We start from the raw sequence: 17,179 nt of genomic DNA on the forward strand, positions 1-17,179 counted from the left end.
GTGTGTGTGTGTGTGTGTGTGTGTGTGTGTGTGTGTGTGTGTGTGTGTGTGTGTGTGTGTGTGTGTGTGTGTGTGTGTGTGTGTGTGTGTATTCACACACATGCCTTTCTCTCATGCACAGGTGGAGAGCACCTTTAGCTACCTGGAGATTTGCGCCATTAATATTCATAGTCACATGAAGGTACACCATTTATCAGTGTCAATATATAACCTGTTTTTACATTACATTTTTATATGCACATGCATATATAAAACACACATTAAGACAATATTTGATTCTATAAAAAAGACTCTAGTTTTTATATGCAGAGAGTAACACACGTATGGATGTGTTGCAGATTGTGTTGGAGACAGACAGACAGACTCTGTATTTCAGTGTGTTACACACTGAAGATCTTGAAGCCATGATCAGTCACATGACCGCCTCATTGAAGAGGATCTTTCCTGATTCTTCACCAGGGTGGGTCCGTCTTGCAGTGGGCTCGTACCAGTCTCAAAGCCAATGGCTTCTCAAATCACAGAAAACATTATATGTTTATTATATACAGTGTGTGTTTTTAAAGATACTCCCCAAGTTTACATACAGTTTGATGAATATAGGAAACAATCATAGACTATATATAAAAGACGTAGCCACTACAATGTCATCAGCTGGTTTCCAAAGGCCTGTTGTTGCAAAGTCAAAGTGAGCTTGTTCACCTTTGGGACCTTAGCTTTTTGAAATCAGATCTCACACATGGTAGATCTGTCCAACTTTACTAGGCTTTCAGGACAATAAACATGACTAGAAATTCTAAAAGCAACACAATTATATATATTTAGTAAGACCTTAAGGCCAAAATACTTTGAGGTGTTTAATGAGGGAATAGATCAAGTGAGTCAAGACCTGAATTTCTGAGCTCCCAGTCAATAGACTCTTGGTCTGTCTGCAGAGTATTGCAGTTTCATGGGGTACATTTCATATTTTCCTTTAATCCTCAGAAAGCTGTTGAAGACAATTCCACCCGATCTCAAGGACAGACTCCTCACACTGATTGGTGCGATAGAGGAGCAGATGAACAGTCAGCCTGGCTACTGTGGTGTGTTTCATTTCCCAGTTTCAGATAATGTAGTTGGGATATCACTTACTGTACTAACATGTAAACATTTATAAATGTGTTGTACATACTGTGATAAAGCTAAAGACCATTTCAGTTGATCATAAACACCGTATGATTCAAACATTAGCAACACTAACTACATGATCACCGACAGTTTTGCATTTCAGAAAAACAAATGAATTTAAAGCTAGAACTAATGTATCTGAGTATCGTTCCCAGGAGGATTCTCTGATACCTATGCTGCTTTGTGTGACTTCAATGAGATGCCGTTTAGAGAAGAGATTCAGTGGGTATGTTAATGTGGCATCAACATAAAATCTAGTAATGCCATCTGCACCAAACTTTAGATGACTCACATTTGAAATAAATTCTAAAATTTTAAATCAATTTTAGCACTTTTATACAAATATTATAATTAATGTCAAACTGTTTATGCAGGATGTTGACAACATCTACTACATCCACAACTGGAGACAATTCAACCTGCAGGACTTCAGCCACTTAGACAGCAGGTGAGATACAGCATTATGATGGCTAATCCAGTCATACTTTACCGCTGTTACATACCTTCTTTGTCTCCTTTCCTCACAGGGACCTGGCATTGGCAGTAGCTGCTTTGTCCTTTAACCAGTGGTTTACAAAGATTTACTGCAAAGATCTCAAACTGGTACACTATGATTTTTATTTATTTATGTTTGAGTGTTTGAAAGAGTTACCTAAAGGTTTGCACACTTGAATCCAGCTTTTTCTCAAAATGACGACTATTATTCTCATGAATAAACTAAGTGGTCATTTAATAATAGGAACAAAATATATGTTAGATCCAACACAACTGTCACAGAGCAAGACTGCAGTGCTGGAGATGTTATCAAACTGTGGAATCTATATGGAAATAATTATTTGCTTTATTGTTTTGACTGTTATTTGCTTGTGACCCCATCAGTTAATAAGCTGATCAGATGATAATCTTCTTCTCCTTAGCTCTCATTTCAGGTGACATTCTTAAGTGTAAATTCATTTATTATGAATAATATTTAAAAACTATTAGAAAAGCATATAAAAAAACATAAAAGATTGATTTCTCTTGAGGGTTTTGGATCACAATCATTCATAAGTTGTTATGTTCGGGTGTGTGGCGTGGATCTAAATGGAGACACTCGAAGACACGAGTGGGTTTAAACAAGAAGCGAGCTGATTTGTTGAGGCTGGTAAAGAGTACAGAGCTGGGGTCTGTAACTTGAGGAAACTTGTCGTGATTTGGTGCGACATGAATGAAATTGAATTGAACTGAAATTTTGCTCTTTTCCATTCTTGATATCACTCCAGACCAAATTATTTCTAAGACCAAATACACAATGACAAAATAACTTGGGTTAAAAAAAATCCCCACCAGGACTTTATAAAAACCTCTCCCAGCTCCTGGATTCACGGCAGGCTTATTGTGCATGTGTTTATGGGCCACTGCTAATGCAAAAAAGAAAGTTGGAAACACCACTCTGCACGTTTCTTGTTTTGTTCTTTCAGTCAGTGGATATCCAGCAGCAGCTGACATACCTGCTGTCGAGGTCTCCCAGTCTGGACGAGCTCTCGCTGGAGGCCAGTGGACTGAAGCTGTGAGTTTCTGTGTCCACATACAGACGGGTCAAAAATAAATGAAAAAACAGAAAGTGTCTCAGAAAGATGTGGGGTCATTATGGAGCCCAGGTGCTCTATTGATGAATGCATTATTATCATGCAGAAGAAACCACTAACAGCAGGAGAGAACACTGAGAGGACCATTAGTTTCAAACCAGCAGAATGCTCCCCACAGCTCAACAGAGCTCCTCACTGCACGTTTGAGCTTTTAACCATGACTTTAACAAAATCTGGGACTCTTGTCTCAGGACCCCTCCTTCTTGTGACAACATAGACCTTTGTTACTCTGGCTGAGTGTTTGCACTCGTCACAGGCCAAGCAGATGCCTCCTTTATGTTACTGCGGTGACTCAAGATCCAAACATCTTAATTGCATAAAACATTTGCACAATATCATGTATTTCAGGAAAATATATGTACTCAGGAAGAAATATTTTCACTTGTTAAACTAGGCAGACTTTAAATTACTTTGATTTACAGTGTAGCTTACAGGTATTGAGACTGACAATAATCTTCTTTACAGAGACTTTGCAGTCAAAATGGCTGCTGCCCTCAAAGAGCATGCCTCGTCTAACCTGCAATCTATCAACCTCTCTGGCAATCCAATTGAAGACAAAGGTGAGCTTTTTAGATTTGACACCTGATTCATGTATGTGGTTGTGACTAAGATGTGAATAAGGGGAAGGCGTCTACTGCTGCAAATCATAATAACTGGTTTGTAGTTGTATGCCTTCACCAAACAGCTGCAGTTTAGATTCATGTCTGTGCAGACTCAGACAGTAATATGTATATAGTGAAAACTTTTATTAAAGGTATGAAGTGATTGGCAAACAAATTTGATTCTAGTAGAACATAAAAGCCTTCCTGAGAAAAGGCAAGCGTCACCAGCACAGACACATCATAAAATGCAGGTAAAAATCATAGATACCGAATAAAATGACTAAAAATAAGAATATTTTTGTTCTAAAAAGTGTCAAGTCAGTGAATGAGAATATACAAATCGCAGCAGAGTTGAATTATTATTAATGTCATTGCCTCTACCTGTGCTTTTCTGCAAAATATGTCCCTTTGAAAGACACTATTTTAACTCACAGTTGTGTTAATGTTTTGTGTTTTCACTGCAAGGTGTAATAGCGCTAAGTCAGAATTTGGAGAATCTGGAGAAAGGACTCAAGCGCCTCTCCCTGTCCAGGGTGTCGATGACTGCCAGAGGTACAAACACTATAAACTGTAGAAATAATGTGCTGTTTTCATCAGTTTAATAAGGAGCAGAATGAAGACAGAATCGAGTAAATATGAAGAGGAGGTGAACACTCAGGACTTTTACAGTCTGAAAGCATATATTAAATGCCAGAAAGAAACCATTCAGTAGAACATTTTAGTTGCTGAATGTGCTGCTTAAAAGTCACTCGACCAAAAGGTAATGTTGTTCCTGATGACCTTGCACTTCAAAATAAAAGCACTTCCTGTCAACACTGCATTGTACCACTAAATAATTATAATTAGTGTGTTAAAACACACCTCTTAGATACAAATTCTAACAAATGCTGAGTATAGTATGATCATATTTTTGTACAATACATCCAGGTATATCAGTTTTGCAGATTCCTCTTTTGCTCGTCTTTGAATGAATATGAAATGAATAAAAGGAGGATTCCTTCGGATATTTTGCCTGCCGCCATAAATGTGTTTCACACCATCTTTGCTGTTACATCCTTACCCCATTCAAACTAATCATTATTTGTGGTTTGATTGTTTTTTTTCCAGGTCTCGGCTGTCTGAGTCAGGTGTTGTCCTCCAGTCAAAGGTTCTCAACATCTCTGACCCACCTCGATCTGTCTGGTAACACCAGTAGCCTGGTTACTGAGGAAGCCACGGTAACACTCTGCTTTATGTGTTTTCACATGATATGGATTGAAGACAAATGATGCAACGAATACTCTTACAGTACTTGCAGTACCTTTAACATCCAGAAGTGGTGCCGACTATTATCCTGACCTTGCTTGCAACCAGCTTCACTGGTTTGTTGAAACATTTCAGCTTGTGGTCTTCACAAGGGTAATCATCACCGAAGGCCACAAGGTCCAATACGTTGCTCATGCAACAAAGTATTTCTATGTACAACAAAGGTTGCTGGACTTGTAACGTGTTGTCCAAGCACCGTGAAAGTAAGTTAAGGTTTGCCAGAAACAGCAACTCTGTTTCAAGACATACGCTGATGGTTTTCCATCCTGGATAAGAATGTAGACATGTACAGAGCCTAAACGTTTTCTCCAGTAGAGTCCAAATAATGGATTCTGATTTCAGTCAAGCAAGTCTTATGTTTATCAAAATATCCTAGAAATATTCTGGAAATTATTTTCTTTATGATCTTATTATTATCTTCTTCTTCCTAAGTTAATGCTGGCCTGTTAGGATGGTGATTGTGTCTCTCCTTGTCATCATTTCAGCTGCCTAGTCTCTGAAAGAAACCATGTCTACATAACTCAGACTTTATGATGCATCTGTGTGTCTCTTGCAGTTTCTCTTCAAGTTCTTGTCCAGTACAAACTCTCTGTCTTATCTGGACCTCAGTGATACCAGCTGCCCTCTGGACACAGTCAGTGACATACTGTTTTTATAACTGTGGATCTCATTGATTTCTCATTGATTGATATTTGGAAGAATCAGAGGCCATGGTTGGATGTCAACAAAATGGATAAAACAATAAAACAAACCAAAATCAGGGACCTCATAGCTTGTGCCCAAGACCAATCTGTACTACATTACATCTATGTTAATATTTATGTTTTATCCACTCATATATCCAGTTTGATAGCTTCCCCAGGTCGCCAGTCTGATGCAGGGCCAACACATAGAGACAATTATTATTATTATTATTATTATTATTATTATTATTATTATTATTATTATTATTATTATTATTATTATTATTATTATTATTATTATTGTCATTGTTCTTGTATGCACAGTATCAAAACAGTGGTTTCAAATCAAATCAAAATCAAATCAAATCACTTTTATTGTCACATCACATGTGCAGGTACATTGGTACAGCACATGTGAGTGAAATTCTTGTGTGCGAGCTTCACAAGCAACAGAGTTGTGCAAAATACAAGAATGGCTACATCTGAAACTAATAAATATATGTACAATATATAATAGTATATGCATTTCTGGATGTGTATACTAAATATTTTTCTACGTGTGTGTGTGTGTGTGTACACATATTTTACAAATTAAATAGAGTAAACAATAAATAAAATATATATATGGTTTGAAACAATTGCTTCAGTTGCTTGTATTTTACTTGTCTTTCTGTAGATAACTTTCGCTCACTTTAACCTTTCTTTTCATGCAGTTATTTGTGTCGCTGTCTGCTGGATGTTGTTACAAACTGGTGCACCTTAACCTGGCCAGGAATCCTTTCAGCCACAGGTCAGCTCCACTGTCCAAATCTGTAAACTCATTGGACTTCAGTTTCTTAGTTGCTTTGAAATGCAGCAGCTTTTGAAAACCAGCAGAGGGCATTCCAAGCCTATGGAGTCATACTGCGACAATTTATAGGATCAACCAGTCCACAAGTTTACTTAAACAACATTAATGAACAAATTAAATATGAATATTCACCACAGTACTGCAGTACCTCAGGTTACAGTCTGAGAAGATAGTAGCATGAAGTGTTCAGAAGGAGCTTTGACAGCATGTGCACAAACTGGCTTATACCATAAACAAGTGGCTTTTACAACATATCACCTGATGTTGTTGAGAGTTGTTAAAGTTGTTAAATGTGAAACGCCTTTCACCATAGAAAAAAAGAGCAATTCCAGAATTAGTAGATAATTTAGGTGTCAACATAAATAAATAAATCAGTAAAAAAAAGATGTCCCATAATTTCTTTCATCCAACTGGTGTTTTTATAACAATATGCTCGGTGCTGTGTTTGACACAATCTTGTTACAAATTCTTAGGAACTTGAAAAATGATATTTAATATTTTCCATATACACAATATATTAAGCCATTAAAAAGATATCATGTTAAACTGTCATCAGCTGATAAATTCATAGATTAATTCACTGATAGATTCAGAGATCGAGAGGTATCTACTAAGTTATCTATTAATTGAAAGGTTGAATATGTGAACCTGATCCAGACACCCTGCTGTCTTCATGAATGTTTATGTGACTACTACAAGAAATCTCTTTCTTTCTCTCTCTCTCCCTCTGTGTGTGCACGTGTGTGCACGTGTATAGAAAGGTGCAGGAGGTCACGAGGAGCATTCAAGAGTTCTTTAGTCAGAGCTGTGAGCTGAAATATGTTGGGCTGTCTGCAACCAAACTACCTCCACAAGCTCTCAGGTGTGTCCGCACACTGTCACATTGTAATATGACACGAAAGCTCACTGTTGGCCGTGGGAACTGTGAAGTGGCTGAAAAAGTCTGGCTAAAAATGTAGTTAATTAATGAATGAAGCCCTGAAATGGGAATTAAAATGCATGTTTTTGTACTTTTATATTCTAAATCAGTCACACGCAGTTAGTTGAGACGTTTTTTTGTACAGCCATATTTCGCCACCGCTACACCGTAGGCACTTTTCACACTGCATCTCAGAGTAATGCTAATGACCACAAAATTTCTTTGTGGGTTTTATTTTCATCAGTGTATTTTATCAGTGCTTTGCCATTGACCTTTCATTTTTGTGAATCATTACGTAACTCAATAAAAACCTGTTTGTTAGCTGTGCTTAATGACATCAGACAGCAGGAGAAAAAACGTGACGCTGGCAACCTTAGTTGTATTTAATATGACAGCATTTTTGACTTGGTTAGAATAAAGATGAATAAAAATATAGTTTTTCCACCTCTCTTATCACAATTACTATTGTACGTACTAACCGTGAAGCATCCCATGTATCAGTAAGAGATGTTTTGAAGCACTTTAGGTTCATATGTGTGAAAGTTTTTGTCAAACTATATCTTGTTAGGAAATACTAGGTTAAAAAAGCAACCATTGCTTACCTTCAGAGTACTACTGTCCACACTGCCAGCACATATTGTACTTTCTAAAAAACAATTACAAATACTGACGAACTAGTAGTCTGTGGTTAATGAATCTATTGATATGTTTTGCAACCAGGTTATTACTGCAGGGTCTGGCAACCAACAAACGACTGTTTGGGCTGGAGTTAGACCTAAGCAGCTGCGAGGTACACACTCACATACCCTCATGCAGAAAGAATAGCTTTTTTCATTTATGATGAATGGTAGCATCCACAGTAGGTACATGTTTTAGACCAATAAATATGTGTTTGTTTATGTGTAGCTACGTTCAGCAGGAGCCCAGGTGATACAGGAACACATCTCTGAAGCCACAGCCATCAGAAGTCTGGATATCTCTGACAACAGTATGCAAAACAACTTTCTTACACACAAATCCAATTATGCCATATGAAACCTGCAAAACTCATTTCAGTACATTGAAGTTCAGGCTCACAGTCCCCGCTCTAACTCATCCCAAAGGAGTTCTAACTCAGTCAAGTTCTTCCACACCAAACTGTCTCATCCATGTCTTTATGAACTTTGCTTTGTGCACTGCTGTGCAGTCGTAGTGCAACAGGAAGGGGCCATCCCCAAACTGTTCCCACAAAGTTGGGAGGATGAAATCCAAAATGTCTTGGTATGCTGAAGCATTAAGAATTCCTTTGACTCCAGAGAACACGTCCACTGCTGAGTCCACTAGCAGCACTTTGACAGGCTTGGATGCAGCTGCACGGCCATGGAAACCAACTCCATGAAGCTCTTGATGCACTTTATCAGCTAATCTGAATGCCACATAAAGTCTGTTGTGACTGACTCAACCCAAAGTTGGTGACTTCTGTGTGTGACAGTGTATCTCTGAGTTCTTTGCCTTATTTTGTCAAGTGCTTATTTTCAAAGTCAAATTATTTTTCCTCTCCAGCGTTAGGTGAGAAGATTGATAGCACCCTCATAACTATAACCTTAATATGATCAACAACAATTTGACAGTTAGCTTTTTTTCACTACATGAATAATAAGAGAATTATTAAAATACAGTAAACCCATTTACACCAGGAAGAATGAATGCTTCCACCACTTTTCCCTTGCTCTCTGACTGTAGGTTTTGAGAATGACATGGTGACCCTGGTTCTGTCAGTCGGTCGATGTCAGTCTCTTCGACATCTTGCTCTGGGGAGAAACTTTGCCATGAAATCCAGGTATGACGAAAAAGATTAAGAGGTCGCCTTACTCTACCACCACATTGTCTACTGACATCACACTGACCCTTCACAATGTTTAAAATGCTTGCATATAGCAAATACAACTGATTATCTCATTTGAATGTTCATTAAAAGTAAGTGGTTATACATAATAGTAGAGTCCGCTGTGTGCAGCGGGTCATCAGAATAGAAACATAAAAATGGTGGCCATCACTTTTATAGAATAAGATTGTCAAAGACGCCAACTGAAATGCAGATGTTCAGTTATATGTAGGGGTGCACATCAGTGGTCCACATTCGCTGTCAAAATAAAAGACGCGCACCAGATAAGACGTTGCAACGCGTGTTTGCGTCCATATAAAAGGCAGTGTTTTTGTCCACTAGAGTGGGATTTTCACGGCACATTCTGCACCACATCTCTGTGCGTTCATCATTTGTTTGAAGCCAGCTCACCTCCTGCAACCACTTTTCCGAGAATACGTGCTTCTTTTGCGGTTCGGACTCCTTCTGACATTTCTTTGGAGGTGGAGGAACACCAAAGTAATTGCTTAAAGGAGCTTCTTCGCCATCTTTAAGAGTTCTAAACAAATGTCTGTCCTCCTCCAGAAAATCTTATGTATGCAAACACGCGTTGCAACTTCTTATCTGGTGCGCGTCTTTTATTTTGACAGCGAATGCGCACCTGCGGACCACTTATGTGCAGCCCTGGTTATATGTTTTTAAACTGAGTAACTGAATTCAATTAAACAGCATTTGCATGATATAAAATTTGTATCGTACACAAAGTATAGTAATAGTAATAGTAATAGTAATGTAAAAAAAACAGAAACTGCAACATCAGCAACTGTAAAGCTGCACTTTCAGAATCTGTAACATCATCGCTCAGTATTAATGCAGCAAACTGATGCATGATTTGGACAATATGGTAACATCATTTCTGTGGTAGAACATAGACATAGGTCAGAATATTTCCAGGTCAAACACACATTTGACCTATTTATCATAATCCAAGCATTTATCGGCATTTATGTTCCTGCCTCTAGCTATATTGGTCCTAGATTCATAAGCTGAGTTTCTCTTTTCCATAGACACCAGGTGTTGTTACAAGGTACACAAAGAACTACTGGTATCACTTTCTGCCACCCGTTTGGCTCAACAACGTGCCACTGCTAATTAAATCTTTCAGATCACAATATTTATTTCAAAGATGGTGCTATTTGTAAACTAGTCAGCCTGTAGTTTAAAGAATGTAAATCAGTAAATGTATTTTCTCCTTGTTCTTAAGTTTTTCTCTTCTTTCTCCCTTCATTTCATGTCTGCCTACTTTGCTATCGACCAGAGCGCTCACTGACGTTCTTCAACGTATAGCTCAGCTAATCCAGGATGAAGAGTGTGTGAGTGAAACCTTCAGTGTACTTTAATGTAATTCAGTAGCCCTGCACTGGATGTCCAGCCTGTCAGATGTGTTACCCTGCCTGTGACCCTGAAATTGAAATCTGTGTTTGCAGCCCTTGCGGTCTTTATCAGTGTCTGACTCCAAGCTGAAGACTGGGATGCACATTCTGCTGAGTGCTTTGGGTGGTCATGCAGCTCTGGTTGAACTTGACATTAGTGGAAACTTTATTGGAGATACAGGAGCTAAAATGCTGTCCAAAGCCCTGATGAGTAATACCAGCCTGAGGTGCACATGTAAACACACACACACACACACTCTCTCTCTCTCTCTTTTAAGAATGTTTGTAATTAATAAATGTTCTAATCCAAAGAGCTAATTAGTGAATTAAAGATCATCCTTTCAGAGGCAGAGAAAGTCTGAAATATCAGTGGAAGACAGAGCTGTATTTCCTCAAACTGACTGATCTCTCTCTTTTAAGGACTTTAACATGGGACAGAAACAGTGTGACTGCTAGAGGTTTCCAGGATGTAGCAGATGCCTTGGAGAGGTCATGGACACACACACACACACACACACACACACACACACACACACACACACACACACACAGACACACACACGCTTGTTAAATAACAGCGTCCAGGTAAATGTCAAAAAACACTTTGCTGGCTTTTACCAGAAAAAATGTTTTTTAAAATATACAATTCCTTTGAAACACTGGCTGCTTTTTCACTCATGTTTAGTCCAGTCCTTATAGCTGACAAATTTCAAAGGAATGTTTTGTGTGTTCACTTGTTTATTTGATTCCTAAGCTGCTTAAGACTGATCTATGGATCTTTCAAACATAAAAATGGCACCTAACCCAAGGAATGAACCAGTAACATGTCTACATATAATAGATAACTTATCACAGAACCATTTAAATCATATATTTATGCAACAGAACAAAAAGCAGCCATATCCGCAAAAGAGCTTTGTAATGTCTTTCAAGATGCTTTGAGAACTATTGGGGCGATCGTGGCTCAAGAGTTGGGAGTTCGCCTTGTAATCGGAAGGTTGCCGGTTCGAGCCCCGGCTTGGACAGTCTCGGTTGTTGTGTCCTCGGGCAAGATACTTCACCCGTTGCCTACTGGTGGTGGTCAGAGGGCCCGGTGGCGCCAGTGTCCGGCAGCCTCGCCTCTGTCAGTGCACCCCTGGGTGGCTGTGGCTACAATGTAGCTTGCCATCACCAGTGTGTGAATGTGTGTGTGAATGGGTGGATGACTGGATATGTAAAGCGCTTTGGTGTCCTTAGGGACTAGTAAAGCGCTATATAAATACAGGCCATTTACCATTCTATTCCTGAGGACTATTTAGAAAAATTATATGAGAGAATGTAGGCTGTGTTGAAGAATAAAGGTGGTCATATCATAGAAAGGCAAGTCCCAATAAATTGCTGCACCTAGTTCCCATTTTCCTATTAAATATTTTTAAAAGAAAGACAGACTCAATATGGGTGACGGTGCAGTAGTCAGCTCTGGTACTTCATAGCAAGAAGGACCTGGGTTTGAATCCAGTCTGATGCTCTGTGTGGAGTTTGCATGTTCTCCCTGTGCACCGTTAAACAGATCCATAATTTGATGTTAGGTTTCTTTGTTATGCAGGAACTTCACTCTGCAGCACATGTCTCTTCCCCTTGCCGATATCACACCGAGTTACCGTAGCAACCCTGACAGAACAAAAGAGGCCCTGCACAAGGTCAGTGTGTTTAGCAGGTTGTTATTTAGGATTGTATGTGTTTTATGTGTTTAGGGCAAGGGTCAATTTATTTTTACATCACAGTTGAAGTTCATGTTTTCTCTTGTTTTCTATTGCTGTGTTTTTTTGGACATCAGAGAACTGAGACAGCAAATGCAGCCAGCATACACATCTAACAGATTCATTGTACTCTATGTAGCGATACAGTCCAAATTTATATTATATATAGTAATATATATTAATTGTTGTTTGGAAAGGCTTCTTCTTTTTCTGGATGTCAGCTGCGTGTCTTTGTTTGTGTGTGTGTGTTCAGATTCAGCAGCATTTAGACAGAAACAACCAGAGACAGTCTGACAGCATAGAACTTCGACAAGTCTTTAGAACTCAACAGTCTGAAAAGGTAAGCCAGTAAAAATACAAGATATTAATTTATGTAACTGCAACATCATTTATTCAACTAGTAAATTTATATAACTAGTAATAGTTGCTGCTCAACCACAAATGATTTTCCTTACAAATGTGGCTCATTTTAAGGGGAATTAAACAGGCTTCACAGCTTAATTACCAAGAAACATTGTTACAACAAAGAAATAATTGACCAAATGAAAATTACCTTACTCTTTGTACCAGGTCATATAAATCTTATGTGTATGTTGTCCACCGTTTTAGCTCATCCATGGAATGTGTCGCCAGTTAGAGAGCAGCCTTCAACGTTTAAGCCACTGTAGCATTCAAGAGGACCAAGCTGATGTCCTCAAAGCGCACGAGGTGCTGCAACATGCCAGGGACTCTTTAAAGGTACATGCTTCAAATTTAATTTTGGATATTTAAGCATATTTAAGTATGTTTTGATTGTTTTCCTCCTACCTTTGCAAATACAGGGGGACAGAAGATACAAAAAACCTCTTTTAAATGAATCGAATGCTTTTTGAATGAAGTCAAGCATTAGCCTGTAACAATATCTTCACTGAAGTGACCAGGGATTGTAAATGACGCTGTATGCCACCTAATATTTCTTTTGGTATTATTTGTGTAGCTGCTGCCGTCGCTATATGAGGTAGGCAGGAAGTGCGCCTCCGATGGAGACTTTGTGAACAGCATTCTTACTGACACGGCTACTGCACTGACCAATGAGTTCACTAGGAGCATACAGGTAAACGTTTAGAAAGCACTCACTGTGTGCACACGCGTACACACACACAAGAAATATGAGGATCCATGTCCAACTTCAACTTCAGCAACAACAACGAGTACACACAGGTAGCCCAAATCAAACATGAATAAATTCTTGAAAAAAGGCTTGGCTTGCAAATAACTTGGGGGTGTCTTCATCTACAGAACACAGTGTAGTTCAAAGTATCTGAGAATCCCCAGAAAGCTTAGTTAATATAGACTGAGGCAAAATAGAGTAGAGCCATAGTCTGAGCAATCAAAAAATGAATTTATTTTGGAATGGACGCTGTTTTTTCAGCTAGCTACATAATTTGTCTGCTAAAATTTTAAAAAAAAAGCAAAAATAATAGCTGTTTTAACCCTTTTCTTAAAGTTGTCTATATTATTTCCAATTAAGTTATGGGTGTTAATGACGTTTGAAAATTCTGTCTTTAATTTAAAAAAAACCTCATACATGTATTTATGTGCATATATATTTTAAAAAGAAAATTTAAAAAAAAATAGACAAAAAAGTGTGCAAAAAGTGATCAGAAATGAAAATTATGTAACATAATACCATGTTCGAACTATTACTGTAAGTTCTTAAGGCTATTTGGGAGTTTAGTCTGAAGCCAAACGGTAGCATTTGAAGCAATTTCTCATCACACCTCACATTTCTCTCATGATGGTGGTTAATTGACTTTGCAAGATTTGCAATGACCCCACTTGTCACAACATGCAACCTTGTTAGTGTGAACGTCATCAACAACAGGAGCTCTCTTGGGTGACGGTGGTGAAGATGTGATGCGCAGTGATGGGCGCCCCCTTTGTGAATTCAAAGGATCAGGCTAACGTCTGCCTGGAAGCTCTTTTGTTTCAGTGGCTTTTGGACACCAAGTAGTTTACAGTCAGGTGTTAAATGCATTGACAACACCAAGCATTACAGTTTTGAGTTTAATTCCGGATGTGACATGTATGTGACAACGATATTTGACAAATGTCATCTATATCAAACTGTTTTAGAAACGTTGCCAGACTAGGTTATATGTGACATGTTATTTAACGATTAGAATTGTTGAATGAGTTTAAATTTACCTTTGGTAAGAGAGAGCTGGGGTTTTAAAATTAGTTAGCTGCCTAGGTGTGCTGCCATTTTGGAAATGATGTCATGGGTGCTTTCCAGGTCAAGCTTGGTCTTGAGGGAAGATTGTTTAATGCTGTTTCATCTTCAGATGCCCAGTCTTGTCCTTACTGAAGTCCTAGTCTCTGTGTTTCAGGAGCTGTCTCAAGGCCTGATGAGACACGCTGATGCTTTGTACCCACGGGTGGTCCAGCGGTCTAGTGTGTGTGAGTGTCTTTCAGAGTGTGTCTCCAAAAGAAGCACACAGACACACATATTCATAAGAAGCACTCTGGTGGAGAGCACAGGGCACATCATCAACAACAGACTGCAGTAAGGACATTTCCACAGAGCAGTGGTTAACATTTAGTAAATGTTTTTAATGAGATCCCTTATGAGTTAGTACCTATCAGTACCTATTACATGTCAGTAAAGTAAAGCACATCATATCAGGATTAGAGATATTGTAGGAGGGCCCTATTTGATGAGTTAAATAAAGATTATTTAGTGTGATGGTTCCATGCTCAGTGTATACATTATAAACATTATAGACTGAAATGTACACATTTCTTTGTCTTTTTTCAAAGTTAAATAAATAAATGCCTGATAGGTATGAACCCTTAGTTTTAGAACTTGTATTAACAATAGGAAACTGATCTACAATACACTGTGAAAGCATCTTTGTTTTAGTTTCTCTGTTTAGATTGAACAAATGACATAAACTGTAAAAGACACAGTCTGGTTAGGTAGAGTTGCAGACATTTGTGACTGTAAATCTCTGGCACAGTCATTGCATCTCTTATACCATGTCCTCATCAATGAAGTTGTTCCTTATTTCCTCTGTTGTGTTATTAAAGTGAACTGAAGAAAACACTGACTGTCACTCTGGCTGAAAGCATTGTGCAGCAGGTGCTACAGGATCTAAAAGTGGCACAGGACAAAATAGTAAGTGTGTGTGTGTGTGTGTGTGTGTGTGTGTGTGTGTGTGTGTGTGTGTGTGTGTGTGTGTGTGTGTGTGAATACTACACACTCACAATCAGCCAAACCATTGAAACCAGGTAAAATAATGAAGGTCATCTTGTTACAGTACATGTTCTGCTGGGAAACCTAGAGTACCTTTACTCATAAAGATGTTGCTTTAACACAGTGGTTCCCAAACTTTTTTTGCTAGGCCCCCCTTTGTTTTACAAGAAAATCTTTGCGGACAGTACAGCACGAACTCCTGATGCAGGGCTGTCCAAATTCTGCCGGGGATACCTACCTTGGCACCGCCGTCGTGCAGGTGAAGCCAAATGCAAGATATGCGTCATCATATTTTCTAGTCTTTGGCTTGGAAGGAAGTTGGTTTGGAAGCATATTTGGCGATGCTTCATCTCCTGCTATGCGTTTGTGTTGGAGCCCCATCAAAAACCTGTCCATCATGCTAGCAGTGTCCAAGCATTCTTTTTTTTTTATATCCATACTGCGCCCCCCTCTGAGCTCTTTAAGCCTCGACATCCACGGACCCCACTCTGTGATTTTACTTGTCCTACCACTTCATTGGCTCTGAGAGTTTAGAAGTCTGTTCTGGAAGTATGGTGACATTTCACACAATGCATCTAATTCAGTGTTTAATCCTAATAGCAGTCTATATCACATAAGAAATAGCAATATAATTAATTTTATCTTCAATAGAATGAGAAAACCTTCTTAAGCATTGTGCTGCACTGTATGCAAATATCTTTGGTATACGCAATCATGGGGATAATTGTTTTCTTGAATTATTCAGGATTGTCTTATAAAAGAAAATACATGCAATACCCAGAGACTCAACATCCCAGAACTCAAAGTGGTTGAGAGTGACTTCCCAACTGATGACGTTAGTAACACACACCTATCTATCCATCCACTCTTTTTTTTAATCTAATTGTTTAATTTTCCGATTTTTCCTAATATTTTATTCTATTCTCTCATCACAGTACAGTCCAGCAATTTGGAGAAATAGTTTTTACTCTAAGAGCCTGAGACCCGCCTGTTCAATTAAAAGTAAGTGAAAACTATTGTGTAATCCAGTCTCTGAATCTGGATTCTGCTCACTTCAACTCATTCAGTGTACATGTGGAGGTAACTGCAAGAACCATCAAAAGAATCCAAATCTAATTTAGAGTCATTTGTACTTAACTTCTATATTTGTCCAGTCACTCACTGCTGTTTCCAAACAGGTAGAGCAAAAACAGTTATTCTAACCACAATCAAAATAAAATACATTTTTTACAGTGTAAAAAATTATATTAAATATAGATTAAAAAAAAAATTTGTGTCTTTACATGATCTGGTTTTGCTCAAATCATAGTCTACTTTCTGTAATCTCGTGCAGTCTTCTTATATTCTGTTTCAGTATAATCAGAATGTCTACTATCAATTATTATCATATATAGAGAGCACTGTGCAAAAGTCTTGACTACCCACTCATTTTATAACATTTCATTAGAAAAAAGGGATATAGGTGCAGTGATTTATTGAAGCCTACATGGAAATACAATTTATGGGGGGGAAAAAGACAACAAGCTTGAAAGTCAGTTACTGGTATGATAGTTACCAGTATGAATTACTGGTATCACCTTTATTCTTCAACCCAGCCTGAACTCTGCAGCAGCTTTCTTGTAATTTCTTAAGTAGTCTTCAGGAATAGTTCTCTAAGCACCTTGAAGGACATTACAAAGCTCTTCACTGGATGGAGGCTTCCTTTTGTTCCATTCTCTATCAAGATGAACGCACGTTGCTTCAATAACGCTGAGGGCGGGGCTCTGGGGAGGCCCATC

At 38.4% G+C, this 17,179-nt stretch overlaps 1 protein-coding gene across 1 annotated transcript in view; it reads left to right on the forward strand.

Moving 5' to 3' along the window:
- The window catches only part of carmil2 (capping protein regulator and myosin 1 linker 2), a 60,447-nt gene that overhangs the window by 8,051 nt on the left and 35,217 nt on the right, over nt 1–17,179 (forward strand). Inside the window, exons 4-30 of the mRNA XM_005933525.3 lie at nt 122–181; nt 339–460; nt 982–1,079; nt 1,320–1,390; nt 1,539–1,612; nt 1,692–1,767; nt 2,625–2,713; nt 3,258–3,352; nt 3,860–3,946; nt 4,502–4,611; nt 5,256–5,333; nt 6,096–6,172; nt 6,990–7,094; nt 7,872–7,941; nt 8,058–8,139; nt 8,874–8,970; nt 10,313–10,367; nt 10,482–10,654; nt 10,848–10,916; nt 12,013–12,106; nt 12,420–12,506; nt 12,776–12,904; nt 13,143–13,259; nt 14,536–14,711; nt 15,236–15,323; nt 16,147–16,236; nt 16,337–16,403. Of these exons, the coding sequence (XP_005933587.2) occupies nt 122–181; nt 339–460; nt 982–1,079; nt 1,320–1,390; nt 1,539–1,612; nt 1,692–1,767; nt 2,625–2,713; nt 3,258–3,352; nt 3,860–3,946; nt 4,502–4,611; nt 5,256–5,333; nt 6,096–6,172; nt 6,990–7,094; nt 7,872–7,941; nt 8,058–8,139; nt 8,874–8,970; nt 10,313–10,367; nt 10,482–10,654; nt 10,848–10,916; nt 12,013–12,106; nt 12,420–12,506; nt 12,776–12,904; nt 13,143–13,259; nt 14,536–14,711; nt 15,236–15,323; nt 16,147–16,236; nt 16,337–16,403 (2,536 nt within the window). The remainder of the gene's footprint in view (nt 1–121; nt 182–338; nt 461–981; nt 1,080–1,319; nt 1,391–1,538; nt 1,613–1,691; nt 1,768–2,624; nt 2,714–3,257; nt 3,353–3,859; nt 3,947–4,501; nt 4,612–5,255; nt 5,334–6,095; nt 6,173–6,989; nt 7,095–7,871; nt 7,942–8,057; nt 8,140–8,873; nt 8,971–10,312; nt 10,368–10,481; nt 10,655–10,847; nt 10,917–12,012; nt 12,107–12,419; nt 12,507–12,775; nt 12,905–13,142; nt 13,260–14,535; nt 14,712–15,235; nt 15,324–16,146; nt 16,237–16,336; nt 16,404–17,179) is intronic.

This window comes from Haplochromis burtoni, unplaced genomic scaffold, assembly GCF_018398535.1.
Source record: "Haplochromis burtoni strain Fernald_Lab_line unplaced genomic scaffold, NCSU_Asbu1 Contig_169, whole genome shotgun sequence".
Taxonomy (NCBI): Eukaryota; Metazoa; Chordata; class Actinopteri; order Cichliformes; family Cichlidae; genus Haplochromis; species Haplochromis burtoni.